Below are 18,209 nucleotides of genomic sequence, written 5' to 3' on the forward strand. Positions count from 1 at the left end.
CATCTTTAAATGCTTTTTTATTATTATTATTAGTTTTTAAAACAGGGTACAGATTTCCATAGAGCTTGTCTAGTCTGTGCCAGCTCACGTGTAAAAGCATAAAGGGGCTTAATGAAGTGTTTGTGGAAGGAACTTGATTCATACAGTAGCGCTAGGTGGACATTTGGTTGGTATCTTAAAACTCTGAGTTCCAAGGTCATTTGGAGCAGAGTCAGGCCAATGCTTTTGAGCAGCCCTCCATCTCTCTTCAAATATTTAGCTCTGGGTGGCCCAGTCAATATTTTGGTCAGTTTGGGCCCCCAATCCAACGTCACCGCTCGAGCCATTTGTTTATCAAGAACACCAGCAGGTTTTTCAGTGCTATTGTACTCACTCAGGCCTGTTGCATTCTCGAACAGCAGTTTTTATGCCACCACCACAGGTTCTTGAACAGCTTCCAAAGGGACTCCACGATCCCCACGCTCCATCTGTTACCGGCGCCTCTCGCTCCTTGGGGACACACACGCCATACTTGCAGTGCTGTATGCAAAAGAGAGCATCACAGAACCATTCTTTTCCGTTACAGAATATTGACGTTGTAGAGGATAGCAATCAAAATTTCCCCTCGGTTTTCAGCCCATGTTCTTTTGTCTGCCTTTTCTCAACAACTACATTCACAAGGAAAGGAACATTTTACAAAATCAGCCTTAATTTACTGTTCATCACTAGGGAAAACATTTTTAAATGCTAGAGCGCTTAAAATCCCGGTGTCTGATCCTGCCTTCACCGAAATCAAGGATGAAACTCACATGTCCCAACTCCGGAAACCACTACATGCTTAGCTTTCGTTTCAGGCACGTGCTTACGTGCTTTTCTGACTTCAGTAACAATAAGAGCGGGTCACGTAGCATTATACTGCTCTGCATGAGATTAGGGTGAAGCAGCAGGTTCAAAACTTTTGCATCCTTAAAAGGTGAAGACCAGACAGATTGCAGAGGCCAGAAGAGTGATTTATAGAGAAACGATAACAGCTACACCAGCCAAAAAATACCCCCTGTTTACTGCTCCTGAACTGTAAAGCAACACTCGTAGTGACGACTTTTGAAAAAAACGCTACTTATCTGATTTTCTGGCTACAGGCGGAGAGCCACAATGCATCAGTAAAAAGAGACAGATGATCAGGAATATAAAGAAAGAAAAATCTCCTGAACTGTAGAAACTGCCAGAATAAAAGGTAAGGGAAAACATAAGAAAAGTAGGGCAATAAAAACGGCAAATAAAAACAAGTGGGGTTTCTCCACCCCCAGAATACTTTTTCCACATCACTTTACTTCCCCCCCAGGCCTATTTCCACGTAAAAGTTTTGTTGGCATAGCGACGTCAGGTCCGAGTGTGAAAAACAAAATCACTCCCCCCAACCCACGCAGCTGCAAAAGCCCTAGAGCAGATGCAGTTATATGGCAAAAAAAGCCGTTTGTGGGAGCAGCTTATTTTGTCCAGGGAACTGGTATAGCGGTTCTGGCAAAAGCACGTCTTTTGCTGGTCTAAGCTGTAGGTTAGGAGGGTTTGCTGGTAGAGATATAGGAGCATGGCAAACCCTCTCTAGTGTGGCCAGGGCCTGAGAAACATAGGGTCAAATCCACTGAATTCCATGGTGACACTTCAAGGGGGCCAGGATTTCACCCCTAGTGAATTTTGCGTCGCCATTGCCTCTAGAAGCCCTACGCGGTGACCAGGACCCTATTGTGCTTTTTAACATGGAGGGTAATTAACCACTGACATAACTCACCCAGGGAAGTGAGACATTCCTCATACAATTGGTGCTGTTCATTGGAGGCGGGATGTCTTTCCAAAAGACATTCTCTGTCTAATCCAACCACAAGGTACTGGGCTCAATAAATGCTCCCCTGCAGAAACTACTGGGTCAAATTCTACAGCCCGGGCTATGCAAGGGGTGAGACAAGGTGATCATAATGATCCCTTCTGGACTTAAAATCTATGAACATGGCTATTTGCTACATCCTATTTTTACATTAAAAACAACACTCCAGAGCCTACAGTGGGGGGGATGGGAAAGGAGGCAAAAGCGAAGGCTACCAGTTTGTCTGCAGCACATCCTGTTGCCTTGGAGTACTGAAGGGGTTTTTGAATAACGGCTGCAGATCACCTAGGCTCCAATATCTAAGAAGAGTGGGATGAAATAGGGCCCTGATCCTGAAAACACTTATGTACATGAGTAGCTTTAGGCAACCAAGTAGTCCCAGGCCTTGTCTACGCTACGGGGGGAGATCGATCTAAGTTACACAACTTCAGCTACGTGAATAACATAGCTGAAATCAACGTACTTAGATCTACTTACCGCGGGGTCCATGCTATGCGATGTCGACTGGAGACGCTCTCCCGTCGACTCCCCTTGCATGTCTTGTTCAGGTGGAGGACAGGAGTCGACCGGAAAGCGATCAGCGGTCGATTTAGCAGGTCTTCGCTAGACCTGCTAAATTGACCGCTGATGCATCGATCGCCACATGTCCAGCCCCTGGTAAGTGTAGACAAGTCCCCAGTTACTTGTGTAAAACAATTTACATTCATAAGTGTTTGAAGGATTGCAAGCTAATAGCCTGATCGATGCATTTCTTATTTGGGAGTGCTTAAAGTATTTGAATGTTTAAAAAAAAAAATCCACTTTATTGGCAATAATGTTAAATGTGATTCTGGTTCAGCAGTCACTCTATTCGTGGGAAATCAATGGTGCTTAATTGCTTTGGGGCCAAAAATAAATCAAACACCCTCCATCGACTTTTCAGCGCCACTGCAACATGTACGGCTATTCCTCTGACATCGCGACAGCTTCTTGAAACTCAAGGATCTGGCACAAAATTCTTCTCAGAAAGTGACGGTCCGTGTTTTTTGGGCATTTATAAAGGGATCAGCAAGAGGTTTCATCCTAAAAGATGGAGCCTGTTTTCCGTGAATGCTTGGGTGCAAAACACTCTGCATATTTCAGACAGCAAGGAATGTCGGTACCTTCAAAGTCACTATGATGCAATTTTTTTTGCCCTTTAAAAATGGCTGATTAGTTTTATATCACATTTCAGGCACAATCCGAGCACTTTCCTGACGTAAAAACCTGTTGAAATCACTGTTTGTTCGCGGTCTGCGCGGTGCCTAGCACAATCCGTGACCAGGGCTGTTAGGTAATAATTCTGCAGGAATAAAGACTCTGCAGATGTATAACAAAAATGATCATACCTGGATTGAGAGTTTAATACCAGAAATACTAATAGTTTACACAAATATGTTGCAAACAGTAACTCATGAATCTCCATAAATAGCCCCATGAGGTTGCGGAAGCAAGGTGACCATTCCCTTTTCTCAGACTATTGTTGGCCGTTTAATCTGGCCTCCTGGCTAGCTCCAGCCAGCAAATTCACCTAGAAAAGGGGTGGCTAACCTGAGCCTGAGAAGGAGCCAGAATTTACCAATATACATTGCCAAAGAGCCACAGTAATACATCAGCCGCCCCTCCCCCCACTCCCAGCGCCTCCCGCCCACCGGCAGCCCCACCGATCAGCGCCTCCCGCTCCCTCCCCGCACCTCCCAAATCAGCTGTTTTGTGGCATGCAGGAGGCTCCAGCGGGGAGGAGTGAGGGCACGGCAGACTCAGGGGAGGGGACGGGAAGAGGTGGAGTGGGGGCAGGGCCTGTGGCAGAGCCAGGGGTTGAGCAGTGAGTACCCCCCGGCACATTGGAAAGTTGGCACCTGTAGCTCCACCCACGGAGTCGGTGCCTATACAAGGAGCCACATATTAACTTCTGAAGAGCCGCATGGGGCTCTGGAGCCACAGGTTGGCCACCCCGACCTAGAACATCCCACCTCAACCCAGTTAGCGTGTGGATGAGGAAAGCGAGGCACAGAAAGCTCTTTGCACAAGCCCACAGATCCCAGGAATTCTCGCCTCCCTGTTCTGTGTGCCGGCCAGCTGGGGAAATCCAATGTTAAACCTAAAGAAAATGTAGGGCCCAATCCAACTCCCATTAAACATCAATGGTGGTTGGATACGGCCTTTAAACCAGGGCGTCGTAAGCCTATCATAAAACAGGCCTTGCAATGAAAATGCTGACACACCCGTAACTAAAGTGGCACTGCTCAAATATTTAGACAAATCACAAACCATTCATCAAATTAATGCTGTGTCAACAAACATTGCTAGATTACTGCGGAGGCCGGACTGGCACGAAAAGAAACCGAAACGGAATGGTCTCCATGGTAATGGAGTCAGAATTTGCTGATGCACCCTGGTTTCTCTGGCACGCTGGGCTCTGTTCATTTCATAGTTAATTTGTGACTGATCGCTACAGCCCCAGAGAATCCGTGGGGAGTTTCAACAGTTTTTGCAGAACTACCCAGTCAAAACTCCATGGAAAAGCTGTGTAAAATCTCAAGAAAAAGTCTGAAAAAAGATTTCCCCGCTTACTGTCCCTGGCCAGGTTTTATTCATCCTGAACGACTCCATGTCTTCTCTCTCACCTGCACATACACATCCCACACCACGCGCTGCAAAAACGCGTGACCAAATCTTTCTCCATTAGCAAGAACATTGCACACGCACTGGCTAACTGTGCAGGATGAGGAGTGGAACTGGAGAAATATAGTCAGGTTTCCGAAGAGGGCTAGTTTAGTATGGCACCGGGGGCTCAGAAATGCAAACCAGGGCCAGCTGCTACAAACGCTAAACCTATATAAACACTGGCCTCTCAGCATGCTTAAGAGAGATCTCTTTCCTCCAGCGCTGCCTGCCTGCCACTTGCTAATGAAACAAGTTGGTCCTAGGTGTGTTTGGCTAGCTGCTCACTATTTGGGATGGGGTCTATTTGCTGGATTCATTTGAAGATGCGCTTGTCCACTAGTCTACAGCATGCCCTGGGTTTGCCTTCCTCTGCACACTTGATTACCAAGGGCCTGCCGCAGTACAGCCTGTTTTATTAAAAAGTCCTACGACGTCTGTTTCTCCATTGAGGGCCCAATCCTGCCATCTGATGCATACATCACTGCCACTGACGTTTCGAGAGTTTAAGCACTGCAGGATGGGGCCCTGTCCTAGTTGTTTTCAGAGGCACACAGAGTCAGCAGCTGTCATCAAAGTAAAGAGACACGTGGCATCAAGATGGCAGTGCTGTCCCAGAGGAGAGACTTCCTGCAGAAATGTTGACTTCGGCAGTGAAGTATCCAGCCACACACAGGCTTGGCACTGATGACCCAGTGAAGCAGACTGAATAACTTACGAATATAGGCAACTAACAGAGCTTGACATGACTTACAAGCTTCACATCTGATGGCTAAGGACACGGAACTCTGCCAGGAAATTACACTATTGATTATGTTCAGAATTTCAGGATTTGTGGTCATAAATAGCACATCATTAAAGAAAGAAAGAAAGAAAGAAAGAAAGAGAGAGAGAGAGAGAGAGAGAGAGAGAGAAAGATGTTCCACTTTAATAAACAGCAAGATTAAATTAAGGAAATACAGTTGTGTTTCTTGGAAACATATTGTGAATATTCAAGTTGCGTAACTTTCATGTCTTTTTTTGTTTGTTTTACATCTATGTTTAAATATTATTTTTGTGTTTTGGAAACACATGAATTAAAAACAAAAAAATATACAGCGTCTGCCAGAGCTCTGTTTCCTATGGGCCTGTGTCTTATGGAATGAGTGGAAGTGCTGTTGTTAATCCAGTTTTTGTCTGGACCAACTTCAAAATAACTTACGCAGACATAAATTCACGAAGGGAGGTCGTGATGGTGGAGGGAGGCATTATAACAGAATCTACTTTCCTTTGTCTCTCCAAGAGACTCCTAGATAATTCACCCAATCCAGAGCCCATGCATCAGTTGACTTGCTACTAAATAGATTGTCAGGGGGCAGACAAGTGTACCAAGACTTCACGCATGCATAGCCTATACGACTACCTACTGCCCTAAACAAGAAACCCAAAATCATGATTATGCCTCTACCGGTAGCAAAAAAAGGCAACCATATCTGTAATTCTACGCTATTTGAAATAGTTTCTAAAACCACAAGAGATATGGATAAGTTTATTATCCTCTTTTTTTTGCATTGCTTATTTTAAAAATCAGTTTCAGAGTAGCAGCCGTGTTAGTCTGTATCCGCAAAAAGAAGAACAGGAGTACTTGTGGCACCTTAGAGACTAACAAATTTATTAGAGCATAAGCTTTCGTGGACTACAGCCCACTTCTTCGGATGCATTCTATATGCATCCGAAGAAGTGGGCTGTAGTCCACGAAAGCTGCATCCGAAGAAGTGGGCTGTAGTCCACGAAAGCTTATGCTCTAATAAATTTGTTAGTCTCTAAGGTGCCACAAGTCCTCCTGTTCTTCTTTTTAAAAAATCAGTGAAGCAGTGACACTGTGAAACAAAAGTAAATGATCATCACAAGTATTCACCTAGCAAAGGCCAAAAAACTGAGGTTGGATTATTACTTGATTTAATTTGGTGTCAGCTTCAGTGCTCTCATATTCAAAATATGTGCAAGTTAATACTCCTCTGTTACATAAATAGCTTTGATTTAGGAATAAGATTTTAAGGTGGGGGATACGATATCCGAGTTGTTTTATCTCCGTTTGGACAGGCAAGCCCTTTGGTTTCCAAAGATATTTCCATTAAAAAAATGGCACTTTATTTTCTCTGCCAACCCATATATAACAGACTTTAAACAAGGCGACTTGAGGCCAAGCATTACTGAGTATGCAGGGCTGGCCACATCATAGCTTAGTTCTAAAATAGCTACTCATTCCAAAGAAATTAACTCCAGATTTTGTACATCAGTGTTTTGCAAGACACAGCAAAATACGGGGGAGGATTTTTATGCTGCTCCAAACTTTGGAAGGGTAAATTAGACCAAAACGCAGAGATGCTCCCTCCTCCCACTTTTCTATAAGGCCCTTTGGCCCATATCCACAACATGACTAAGGGTAGGTCTTCACTACGGGGGGGGGGGTCGATTTAAGATACGCAAATTCAGCTACGCGAATAGCGTAGCTGAATTCGACCTATCAGAGCCGACTTACCCTGCTGTGAGGACAGCGGCAAAAATCGACTTCCGCGGCTCCCCCGTCGACGGCACTTACTCCCACCTCCGCTGGTGGAGTAAGAGCGTCGATTCGGGGATCGATTGTCGCGTCCCGATGAGACGCGATAATTCGACCCCCGAGAGATCGATTTCTACCCATCAATTCAGGCGGGTAGTGTAGACCTAGCCAAAGGCATTGTGATCTCGGAGTCAGGAAACCTAATTTTTAGGTGCTTAGCAAAAATCACAGGAACAACAATGTGCCCCACACAACCTGAACTGGGTACCCAGACTCCCTATTCAATGAATGGGGAGAGAGAGGCACCTTAGAGTGTGAGCTGCAAAAAGCCAGCATGCTAGGCAGGGACCTGCCAAGGGGAGATGCTGAGGAGAGGGGTGTACCCCAAACTCCACCGCCTTACGGGGATAGGCACTTAAGTCTGGTCTGGACCTGTCTATGCTAGTGATCCACAACCGGGAACGTTCTCCTGGACATTTAGGCATCTCAATCATTCCTTGCAAGAATGAGTTAGGTGCCTCGCTCCACACAAAGCAGCGGCGGTGAGGCCTACTGGTTAGAGCATTCACCTGGGATGTGGAAGACCCAGGTTCAATTCCCACCTCAGGCAGAAGAGGAGAAAGGATTTGAACAGGGGTTTCCCAGGAGAGTACTATGGGATAGTCTGATCGGGGGAGAGGGTCTCCCTCACTCTCTCCTGTTGAAGCTGTTCCACTGTGGCTAAATAGTGAGAGTGTCACTGGGAGGGAGGGAGAGGCAGACAGACAGAATATGCCCATTGGGGATTTGCTGGCTTAAAAACCAGAGGGTCCCCCCGACACGTGGCCAGACTTATGGACAATTGCCTTTAGACTTTTTTCAGACATCAGAGGCCTCAGCATCTGCCTCCATGCGGAAGAACAGGCATTTGCCGTGTACGTCCTTTGAGTCTCTGGGCATTGTTAACGCAGTGGTTTTATGCTACTGTGGCAGAGCGGCTGTTTGGCCTGTCTTTGGGCTCGGAACACCACACCTGAGAGGCTGATTCCCACAATTGCTGCAGTTATTCAGTTGCTGGTTAGGGCAGAGAAAAAAAAATAAAGAAAGAATGTGATTGGAGGAATGGGGGACGGCATGGGGTTGGGGGGGGGGGGGGGGGGACATTGGCCTGACTTTGTTTTCAGGCACATATTTTGGGCTGAGGAGGTTTGGATGGTCTCTTTTTGCATCTGTGATTCGTTAGGAATGGGACTGTAATTTCTGGATTTCGTTTTGAATTTTTATCCCAATAAACATGAACAGACAGGATGATTCTAAAGCCAAGTGGTTCGGGCACCCAGCTGGAAAGCAGTAAACTAGACCCACAGTCCAGTCTCCAGTATTTATATACAGAGCTCCACATCAGACTATCCCATAACTCAGTGGTTAGAGCATGATCCTGAGAGGTGGGAGACCCCCCGTTCAAATCTTTTCTTCCTCTCTGCCTGAGGGGGGAATTGAACCCAGGTAAGTGCTCCAACCAATAGGCTAAAAAATATCAGATGAGGCACTACCACCGCCATCACCTCCTAGAATTTGAAAGGGACCCTCTGAGCAGGCAGCCCTACTGGACTGGGCCCCATGGGTGAGATAGGTACTCCGATGCCCATTGCCTCATGCTTTGTGGATTACGCTGGGACTTGGGCGGGAAATCGGCTTCCATCCAGGCACCTGGAGAGAAGCAGCCATGTGCATGATCAGCGGCAGAAACTTTGGGGCCCAGGGAAGTTCTACCCTGAAAACTTGGATGCAAGTAAGTTGAGGCGCCTACAGGACTGGGCGGCAGCCGAGCGCGAGTTTTGTGGATCACAGTGAACCCTAAAACTGGGACTTAGGCCCAGATCTACAAAGGTACTTAGATGCCTTTCTCCCTGCTCACCTTCGTATGACTGGACTACTTCCAGATTCTGCATTATGGGACTTGTGATTTCTCACTCTTTTTACCAGGACTGACCACGAAAATAGTTACTATTGGATTAGTGCTCCCGCCCGCCCACCCACTTTGAGCAGACTAGGGTGACCAGATGTCCTGATTTTATAGGCAAAGTCCTGATTTTGGGGTCTTTTTTTATATAGGCTCTTATTACCCCCCACCCCTTGTCCTGATTTTCACATTTGCTGTGTGGTCACCCTAGAGCAGTCCCATTGAAGTCAGTGGGAGATAGCTTGTTGCTTTAACTTTAATTTACCGGTCATTAATTCTTACCACGTCTGAGTGTAATACATCTTCTTTATTTACTACAGTGCAATACAAATGCACACAGTAGCATCTCTTATACACACAGAGTAGTAAGACATTATCTGTTAGTCTTATATTGTGACCAATACCGAATGAAGTCGCTGAAAAATGACTCATTTGGGATAGGAAGTACACCGAGTAGTTTTTTTCAAGATCAAGCCCGTACGCCTTTTTAAAGGGTGAAATTCACCCTTATGCAGTGGGCCACCACAAGGTTTACGCATCCCTGAAGTTCCACTTAGGTCCTCAAAATCGGGTTCAAACTGACCACAATGATGCACAGGCTTAGGCCGACTCTCTGACCAAGGGGGAACCTCAGGGAAAAGTGATGAAAATTGGTTGGCGCGGTAGACTGAGCCCATTGCCACACAGATCCAAAGAGCAGTATAAAAATGGGAATTTCAAGGTTATTCCCATGACACAGTCCCCTGTGTGGATGCATGAGAAGATGTACAATTTCTGTGCCTGTGCTTGTTCATCAGAAAGAAAAGTAAAACGATATATTATGCCCATTGACTTGAATCATCACTTAGCAAAACACGTTGACTAGAAAGGTTTCAGAAATGCAGAAAAATTTAATAATCTATTTCTCTTATGAAAGTATATGAGTCAAATATAGCCTAAATACATTTTAATTAAAATGCATTTAAAAGACTGTATGTATTAAAGACCAGAGATTGGCAACCTTTGGCCAGCGGCCCATCAGGGAAAGCCCCTGGTGGGCTGGGCCGGTTTTGTTTACCTCCGGCATCCGCAGGTTCAGCCAATCACAGCTCCTGTTGGCCACAGTTCTCTGCTCCAGGATAATTTGGGCTGCGGGAAGTGGCGGCCAGCACGTCCCTTGGCCAAAGCCGCTTCCCACAGCCGCCATTGGCCTGGAACGGCGAATCATGGCCAGTGGGAGCTCAATCGGTCGAACATTGTGGACGCTGCAGGTAAACAAATGCCAGGGGCTTTTCCCTGACAGGCCGCATGACAAAGGTTGCCGATCCCTGTATTAGACAGTATTAGGGACAGCAAGTCTTCCAAGGCAATGACAGCTATAACTATTAATGGTTACCCAGCGTGTTACAAACGTAAATTTTTAAGACACAAGTCCTTGAAAACCATCAAGCATACAGCTGCTTGGGAAATGTTTTTTGTTCTTACAAAAAAATTCTGATAAAAGCTAAAAAGTTTTGGTTGAAAATTTTCTTCAAATGGTTGGGTTCTCCTGGAAAAACTAAAATCCCATAAACTATTCCCTCCCCCCCCTCCAGTTTTTGACATATGAACACTGAAAAATTGAGACCACAAAGTGAAACATTTTGTTGAAATCAGACATTTCCCACAGACATTTCCATTTCTGATCAAAAAAATTGTTAAAGAAAGTTTCAAATGAAACATTTTGACCAGCTCTGTATTCTACTCTGAAGTTGTCCAAGCAAGGAGCCAATTTTAAACATACTAATTACCAACTACATATATTTAACTTCCAATGAATGGGACAGGAAAAGCTCCCAGAGGTTGCTCAAGTAATTCCATGAAGTACAATTAGCTTTTCAAAAAGTAGAATACATTTCAAAAACACAATAATGGCAAACAGGAGATTATATAAGGAACAATTTAGAGGCATTTGCAGATGATACATTACTACATTAATTCCAAGTTAGAGAGACCACTATCATTTTGACATCATACACCATCAGCACTGACAAGGAACAGAACACATTACCTCCTCCATCACAAGCAGCATGATTGCATTGTGCCATCATCAAAGCTATATAGAATTAGCCTGGGGGTGAAATTTCAGTTGTAAATTTCACTCCATACGACTGAACTTCAGGGGGAAAAAAAGACTTTTGATTGATATATACAGTATGAGCCTTTTAACACCATTTTTATCTACAAGGGGGTGAAACATCAGGTATTACGAACCTTTCCGGGTTCACATTCTGTCCCATCAGCCCAAGGTGTGTGTTGAGTACGACATCCTTTGTGAGCTCCATCAATGCTGATGCACCAGAGGCGTCTGCACTGCATCTGCTTCATTTATTTAAATGATCATAGTATTAAGTAATGTCCGGCTCGAGTGTGATGCACACTGTTTATCACAAGTTCAGAGTAACAGCCGTGTTAGTCTGTATCCGCAAAAGAAGAACAGGAGTACTTGTGGCACCTTAGAGTCTAATAAATTTGTTAGTCTCTAAGGTGCCACAAGTACTCCTGTTCTTCTTTTTGTTTATCACAAGACATTTCACAATAGATTTGCCATCACTTACACAATGAATGTGTGCAATATAAAACAGGGCAGGTGTGGCGGGGAGGACTGAATAGCTATGGGGACATGGAGCCTTTCAGCTCTAAGATAGATCAGTCCCGAACCTGGATGAGTGTGGGCAAACTTCTTCACCTGCGTGGAGCCCACCTAAAATCAAGCTACCAGTAGAGCGGATTTGAAAATTTCTGTCCACAGGCGATTTTGACAAAACATGGGCTGCGTGTGTGTGCGTATTGGAACCAAAATCATGACCATGATCATGAAAATCCCCCCCCCACCCCCCCGCCCCCGTCTCCTGCCACCGGTTCCAATCGAACTGTACGGGGAGACTTTGGTACACCAGAAAAGTGCTTGAAACCACTATGGCTTATTGTTAAAGGCAGCCTAGTCAGCAAGCTGTAAACTGGCCATTCAGAAATCTCACCTAAGTTAGTGGTGATCATAAGCTGTTCCCCTCTGGTAGCATTTTAGTAGTCTACATGAAATGGAACACAAAAATAGCCACTGGAATTGGCACTAACTGGCACCTGTGTGGGGAGTCTCAACAAACAGCAGGGGACAATGTTTTTGCCTTTCAAAGGTGCTCAGTAGAACAGGAGTGAGGCATGCTGCAGGCAGAGTGAGGACTATGTGTGATGCTTCTGTTTGGTGGTCAGAAGGCTTCTCTCTCCAGGGCAGTCATATGTTAAATAGCCTCTCTGTGGCTGGTCCACAGAGGACAGTTGCATTTTATAGCTCCCAGCTAGTCATCTGGGGCCTGGATTTTCCAAGGAACTAGTTATTTTGGGGTGCCTCCATGTCTAGGTGCCCAACTTGATATAACTTGGAAGTGATGAGCACCCACCGTCTGAAAATCAAGCCTCTTTCAAGTGTCCCAAGTGGGACCCCTCCAGACTGAGGCTCTCAAAATCGCTAGTCACTCCTGAAGATCACGGGTGTGATCCTTTAGCGAAAGTGGTAGAGATTTGTGCTTCGGAGACAGAGGCCCTGGAGTCAAACCCTGCCGATGGCCTACGGTAGCGGTTGTTATGGCGACGCCTTTTGCCACTGACAAAAATGAACAACCTGGGTACCAAACTATATGGTCATGGGACTAACCCAGCAATGCTTTATTCCTATCGCATGTTGCGAGCAGAACGAAGAGGTGGAAGAGTACTTACCATGTATGGGCAGACTTGAGAGCCTGGTCCAAAAATTAACTCACATTGTTTATTAACATCATAAATTACTCCTGGGAGTTGCTGAGGCAAAGTGTAAGTCCTTGATACAGGCTCATCTAGTAAACACTCCCCATAACCGGTGCTTCAATAAAACAGAAGAACAACAAGGTTAAATAGGGCTTTGTCAGGCCAGAGCCCATCTCTTTTTAATGTATTTATCAATGCAGTATCTGTGTGCCACATAAAGGTTAACAAATTAAACCCCAAAGACTCCTGCACCATACTGAAATATGACTGTCACCCATTTTACACATGGGGCTGCTCAGGGGCATACCCTGCTTACATGGTGTGCCCCAGGTCCTGGTTTATAAACAGAACTGTGGAAAAAAAACACCAGATTGCCTTCCTCCCAGCCTGGGCCTTAACCCACAAGCCCATCCTTTCTCCCTTGTTATTGGGTTGTCATATTTAACATACACTACGTCAGCTACTGAGAAATACAGCACATTGCTTTGGGTACCAACAGTGAGTGCAAACTGAAAGAGGAAATATTGACTATTCCCACTATACAAACAGTGTAAGAGCCACCTCGAGGGATACAAGCTCTCAGATCTGACTATACACAACATTGGGCCTTCACCTGCTCCCACCAAACCAATGGGAGAAGAGGGCAGGCCTAGGACATGTTCACACAAAACTCTTCACTGTACTTCAGAAGAACTCCGAACTTTCGGCAGACATCACGGGCACAGATCCTGGGCCACGTTAGGGCAACTTTGTGTCATTCCAAGAGGTTGACGTGGCCTCAGAGCTATTTAAGTAAGGTATCAGAGGGCTCCTTCTGCATAGGGGGATCCTAAAGAGGTGCAGCTGCTAGACTAATCCCTTCCCAGCTCCCCACATAGGGAGTATGGCCAGAGGAAAGCATGCATGGCCAAGCCCCCCTTTCCCCCCTTCATCCTGGTCATTCTCGGATGCCAGTGTAAACCAGAGCAACCTCAGGGCCTCTCTAATTTATTCCAGGGTCCAGCTTGGCTCCAGGTCAGCTCCAAGGCCCGCAGAGGTAGATTTCATGGATTTTAGCAACTGCCTTGCTAGCTGTACCAAGTGCTCCTAACATACAACTCGGTATCTGGGTCACAAGGCTTGGGAAACTGCTGCTCAGGTTTAGCAGAGATGACGAGTTCCTGAAAAGTGATTTCCCGGGGGGCCAAGACTTAGCCTTCCCCATAGAGAAACAATTCCTTGCCAGCTAATCATGAGACCGAACTGGCAGGGACTGAAACTCAGAAGGTGCATTTCTGCACTATGTAAACGGGACACACACACATATGCACGCACCCCACCCCACTTCAGCTCCTTTCCAAATGATGCACACTTTGCTTGAGGGACGCTGTATATATAACAACACCGCCACATATATAGTGTCTTACTCTAGAAACTCAGTAATGTATTTCCTACTACATTTTGACCACATCCAGGGGTTGGTGTAGAAGTTCAGTGTTGGCGCCATGACATGTTGTTGATTTTTCCCTCCATCTTCTTTGCACTTATTATTGTCATCATGCGGCATGTTAAATCTACAAAAAATAAAACAAGTCTAATGAAGTGCACGTTAAAGACCACGCATACCGTACTCCCGCAGAAATAGGGTGTATAAAACATTTTGTCGCATTTTGAAACTGCTGGTCAATATTACAGATACAAATAAAATTAGCCAAAATATTTGGAATAACCAATACACAGTAACTGCTTTGGAACATTATTGGATTCTTGGGGTTTGTAGCCATTTGCAGCCAGAGTACACAAAACCTTTCAACATCAGAACTCTAAGTGGCATTGTGTGTACTCGAGGTATTCTCAAGCCAGACACTTTGGGTAAAATTCAGATGCAGTTTCTTTCTTGCTACCTGTAGCCATGATTCTGCAGGTATTCTGGACCTCACAGGATTGGGCCCAACGTTATGCCAGTGACAAGTTTTCCCCAGTCAATCCAAATAGTTAAAGACTTTGGCTGGGAATTTGAAAGTGGATAGGAGTTTGGCACTTGACCCTCTTTGACTCCTTTGTAAATCCCAGCCTTCCGCAAGCTGTGCTGAAGTTGTGAAATATGGGCATCATTTTGGACTTACACTGAGGCACTGTCTGTATTGGAAATGGCTATTGGCGGCCAGTCACCAGCACGGCTGCACCAGTGAAAACCCCTAGTGCAGAGAGACACAGCTAACACAAATCACGATTTGTACCAGGGCAGAATACCCCAGTTCCTAGTAGAGTAAACGGCACTGATGCAAATTGTGTTTTTACAGCAGTGTTGCTTGTCTATTCTAGGGGTCTGCAAGCCATAGATGGCTGAAGTCATAGAATCATAGACTATCAGGGTCGGAAGGGACCTCAGGAGGTCATCTAGTCCAACCCCCTGCTCAAAGCAGGACCAATCCCCAGACAGATTTTTGCCCCACATCCCTAAGTGGCCCCCTCAAGAATTGAACTCACAACCCTGGGTTTAGCAGGCCAATGCTCAAACCACTGAGCTATCCCTCCCCTAAAATTTTTTTTGTAAAAAGTCCCTAGTATAGTTAAGCCCCGAGAGTTCAATACCCTAGTAGCAAAAAGTTTCTAATGAAACTGAACTGTAGTTTTAGACATCTAGGGCCAAGTTTGTCCCTGACGTAGCTGCCTAAATGGAGTCACACCAGGGATGAACTTATATTTTATCTGGTAGGTTTACAGAATGCCATCAAGAATCAATGTCAACATAAACCCATGTGAGATTTGCAGCACACGCTCAATTGAAGAATGCTGCAAAAATGTCACCAAGACAGAACATTTTAAGCTGCTTTGCTATTTGAAGTGGAAGAGGGGAAATGACTTGATGGGATCCGAAATTTGAAGGCTGATGAGTTTCTATTTCCATTCAGATTTCGTCCAGTGAGCCAAAAGTTAGGGGTGGGGGAGGCCAAACCTTGGGGATTTTCGTCAGGATATCAAATTAAAAAAATACAACTGCACTTAAATATACACTGTCCAAATGAAAAACGTTTTAAGCAGAGAATGAGCTGTTCATTAGAACTCACCAATCCCACCTCTGACGTCTCTAATCTAAAACCCAGTATATTATTTTAATTGGTGATGTAGCCATCAGATAGATGACACATCCTGCACTTGCAAGACAAAGGACTACGTGATCTAAGCTCATTTTTTTCGTCCCTACCTTCAACGATCAACTGGGGGCTCAACTGGATGTGGGGGCATTGGGAATCCTAGGTTCATAGATGGTCATGCTTATCCTCACATGCACTGCCTTGGTGGAAGCTGTCTCAGTCGAATGCCAATCACACTAAGCTAAGTTCATCCTCTGGCGTAACTACTCCATTGACTTCAGTAAAGTTACCCACCAGGGTAGGGTCTGTTCTGAGAAACGCGCAGTGGCAGGGGCCCTGAGGCTAGGGGGCAGAAGGGGATAGGTTTGCCCATGTTTACTCTTAACTCTTCCATCATCGTGGCCTCGTGACGAGTGTGAGTGCGTGCAAGGTAAGCAGCGGATGCACTACACCCTAAAATATGCCAGCTCCATAGCCCGTCAAGAACTTGGATCTGCTTGGAGACACCCTACGGACTCCCGCCCTCTACCTTTAGAGGTGAGCTAGGCCTGAGAGGAAACAACAGTGCAGGAGGGGATCCATGTTCATTTGATTTGGGCAGGGGGATGGGAAGGGCAGCATCCTTTTCTCCCCTACTCAATTGCTGCCCACAGCTGGGGATTCTCTCCACAGGCGCCAACTTTCCTTGGCACCGGTGGGTGCTCGTGCCTTCCCCCGCCCCAATTCCGGGCCCTCCTTGCCCCTATTGGACCCCTCCCCAATCCCCCATCCCAGCCCCGCCTCTTCCCCGAGTGTGCTGTGTTCCTCCTCCTCCCCCCTCCCTCCCAGCGCTTGCCACGCGAAACAACTGTTTGGCAGCACAAGTGCTGAGAGGGAGGGGGGAGAAGCAGGACGTGGCAGCATGCTCAGGAGAGGTGGCAGAGGCAGAGGTGAGCTGGGGGGGGGGGGAGGGCGGGAAGGGAAGCTGCCGGTGGGTGAAGAGCACCCACCAATTTTGCCCCGTGGGTGCTCCAGCCCCAGAGCACCCACAGAGTTGGCACCTATGACTCTCTCTGACACACCCTCCCACCCATTCTGTGCTCCCCCTGGGCTGGGCCTTCTCTTTGCCACTCCATGCTGCTACCACTGGATGCAATGGAGCATCTTCAGCCGCCTTCCAGATGCTGCCTGCTGTTTCACCTCCTTGTCCTTGCACCTCCTACCCGAGTACGCTCATTTCTTAGGCTCAGCTGTGCATCAATTCCACTTAGCATAGATCTGTGGCTATTTAAATGTAAACTTATTTACATAAAAACATACACGTGGCCAAGTTCATGCGCGATGGTAAAAGCAGTACTTAGTCCGTTATCTTCGCTAATTGAACAGCTTCTGTACGGATCACAAACCGTGCCCAGTTCCGCCAGACCTAGAAAGGCAAGGGCAGAACAAAAAGGTTTACGATAAAAAAAGAAATATTGCTCAGAGTTAAGCACATATTAACAGTGTCACCTCAAAGGAGTAAAACAAAAATAGATTAAGCTTACCTAAGGTATCACATTTGTCGTGAGCTCTACAAATATCCTGTCTGAAAGCAGAACAGACTTGACGCTTTTAATTTTCATGTACACGCAAGTTACAGTACAAATGCAAAAATAAAAAAAAAATAATTCAAAAGCAATTCTTGGTTCTCCAGCTGACAGTCTCAAGCTGGTTTTGTCACACAAGCTGTCAGTGAACAAAGAGGTCTGATTCAACTGCCTATTTAAGTCAATTAGAGTTTTACCAATTTCCTTCACTGGCATTAGGAGCAGGTCCTGGATACTACAATCAATCAAAGATGCATTTAACAGAGGGATAAATATTTACCCTACTTCTTTTCATTGCTACACTACACTTCCACAGTTGCAATCCAAACACTTGTGGTCATTACTGGGCTACCCCAAATGAATTATTTCTGATGATCACATGCATTATAAATCAATCGCTTTCAACTGTGATACTCAAATGGTTACATTATTAATGAGAAAACTTAATATACCTGGTAACAAGTACAGCAGTATCATGTTTGGGTAGATTGTTTTCTTCAGGGTGGTTCTGGGAATGCTGCCATTGGCAAAAGTTTTTTAATGTTGTCTGGGCATTATAAGATATTGAAGGACCATCCTAGCCATAAAAAAATATATATACAAAAATGTGTATTTTAGTTATTTATCTCAGTGCCCACTCCCTGTGGCAAACGCAAAGAAGAAAAAAGACTTTCATTACCTGTTCATTATGTATCACGACTAATTTCACAATAACAATATTAATTAAATTTCCAATACTTGGGTCTTTATAGATAGACGCTACCTGCATCAGAGAGAA

The 18,209-nt window shown here is 45.5% G+C and overlaps 1 protein-coding gene across 6 annotated transcripts in view; it reads right to left on the minus strand.

Annotated features, from left to right (window-relative positions):
• The window catches only part of ADAMTS9 (ADAM metallopeptidase with thrombospondin type 1 motif 9), a 140,925-nt gene that overhangs the window by 98,149 nt on the left and 24,567 nt on the right, over positions 1-18,209 (minus strand). The window contains exons 5-12 of one of the 6 annotated variants that reach the window (XM_005297850.4): positions 18,111-18,194; positions 17,884-18,008; positions 17,390-17,430; positions 17,166-17,271; positions 14,196-14,342; positions 12,763-12,904; positions 11,260-11,364; positions 374-519 (exon numbers count right to left, since the gene is read on the minus strand). In XM_005297850.4, coding sequence (XP_005297907.2) covers positions 374-519; positions 11,260-11,364; positions 12,763-12,904; positions 14,196-14,342; positions 17,166-17,271; positions 17,390-17,430; positions 17,884-18,008; positions 18,111-18,194 — 896 coding nt within the window. Of the gene's footprint in view, positions 1-373; positions 520-11,259; positions 11,368-12,762; positions 12,905-14,195; positions 14,343-17,153; positions 17,272-17,389; positions 17,431-17,883; positions 18,009-18,110; positions 18,195-18,209 lie in introns of those variants that run through there. The other 5 variants (XM_005297849.4, XM_065550678.1, XM_065550677.1 and 2 more) reach the window with 5 other exon arrangements.

Source organism: Chrysemys picta, chromosome 7 (genome assembly GCF_011386835.1).
Source record: "Chrysemys picta bellii isolate R12L10 chromosome 7, ASM1138683v2, whole genome shotgun sequence".
NCBI lineage: Eukaryota > Metazoa > Chordata > Testudines > Emydidae > Chrysemys > Chrysemys picta.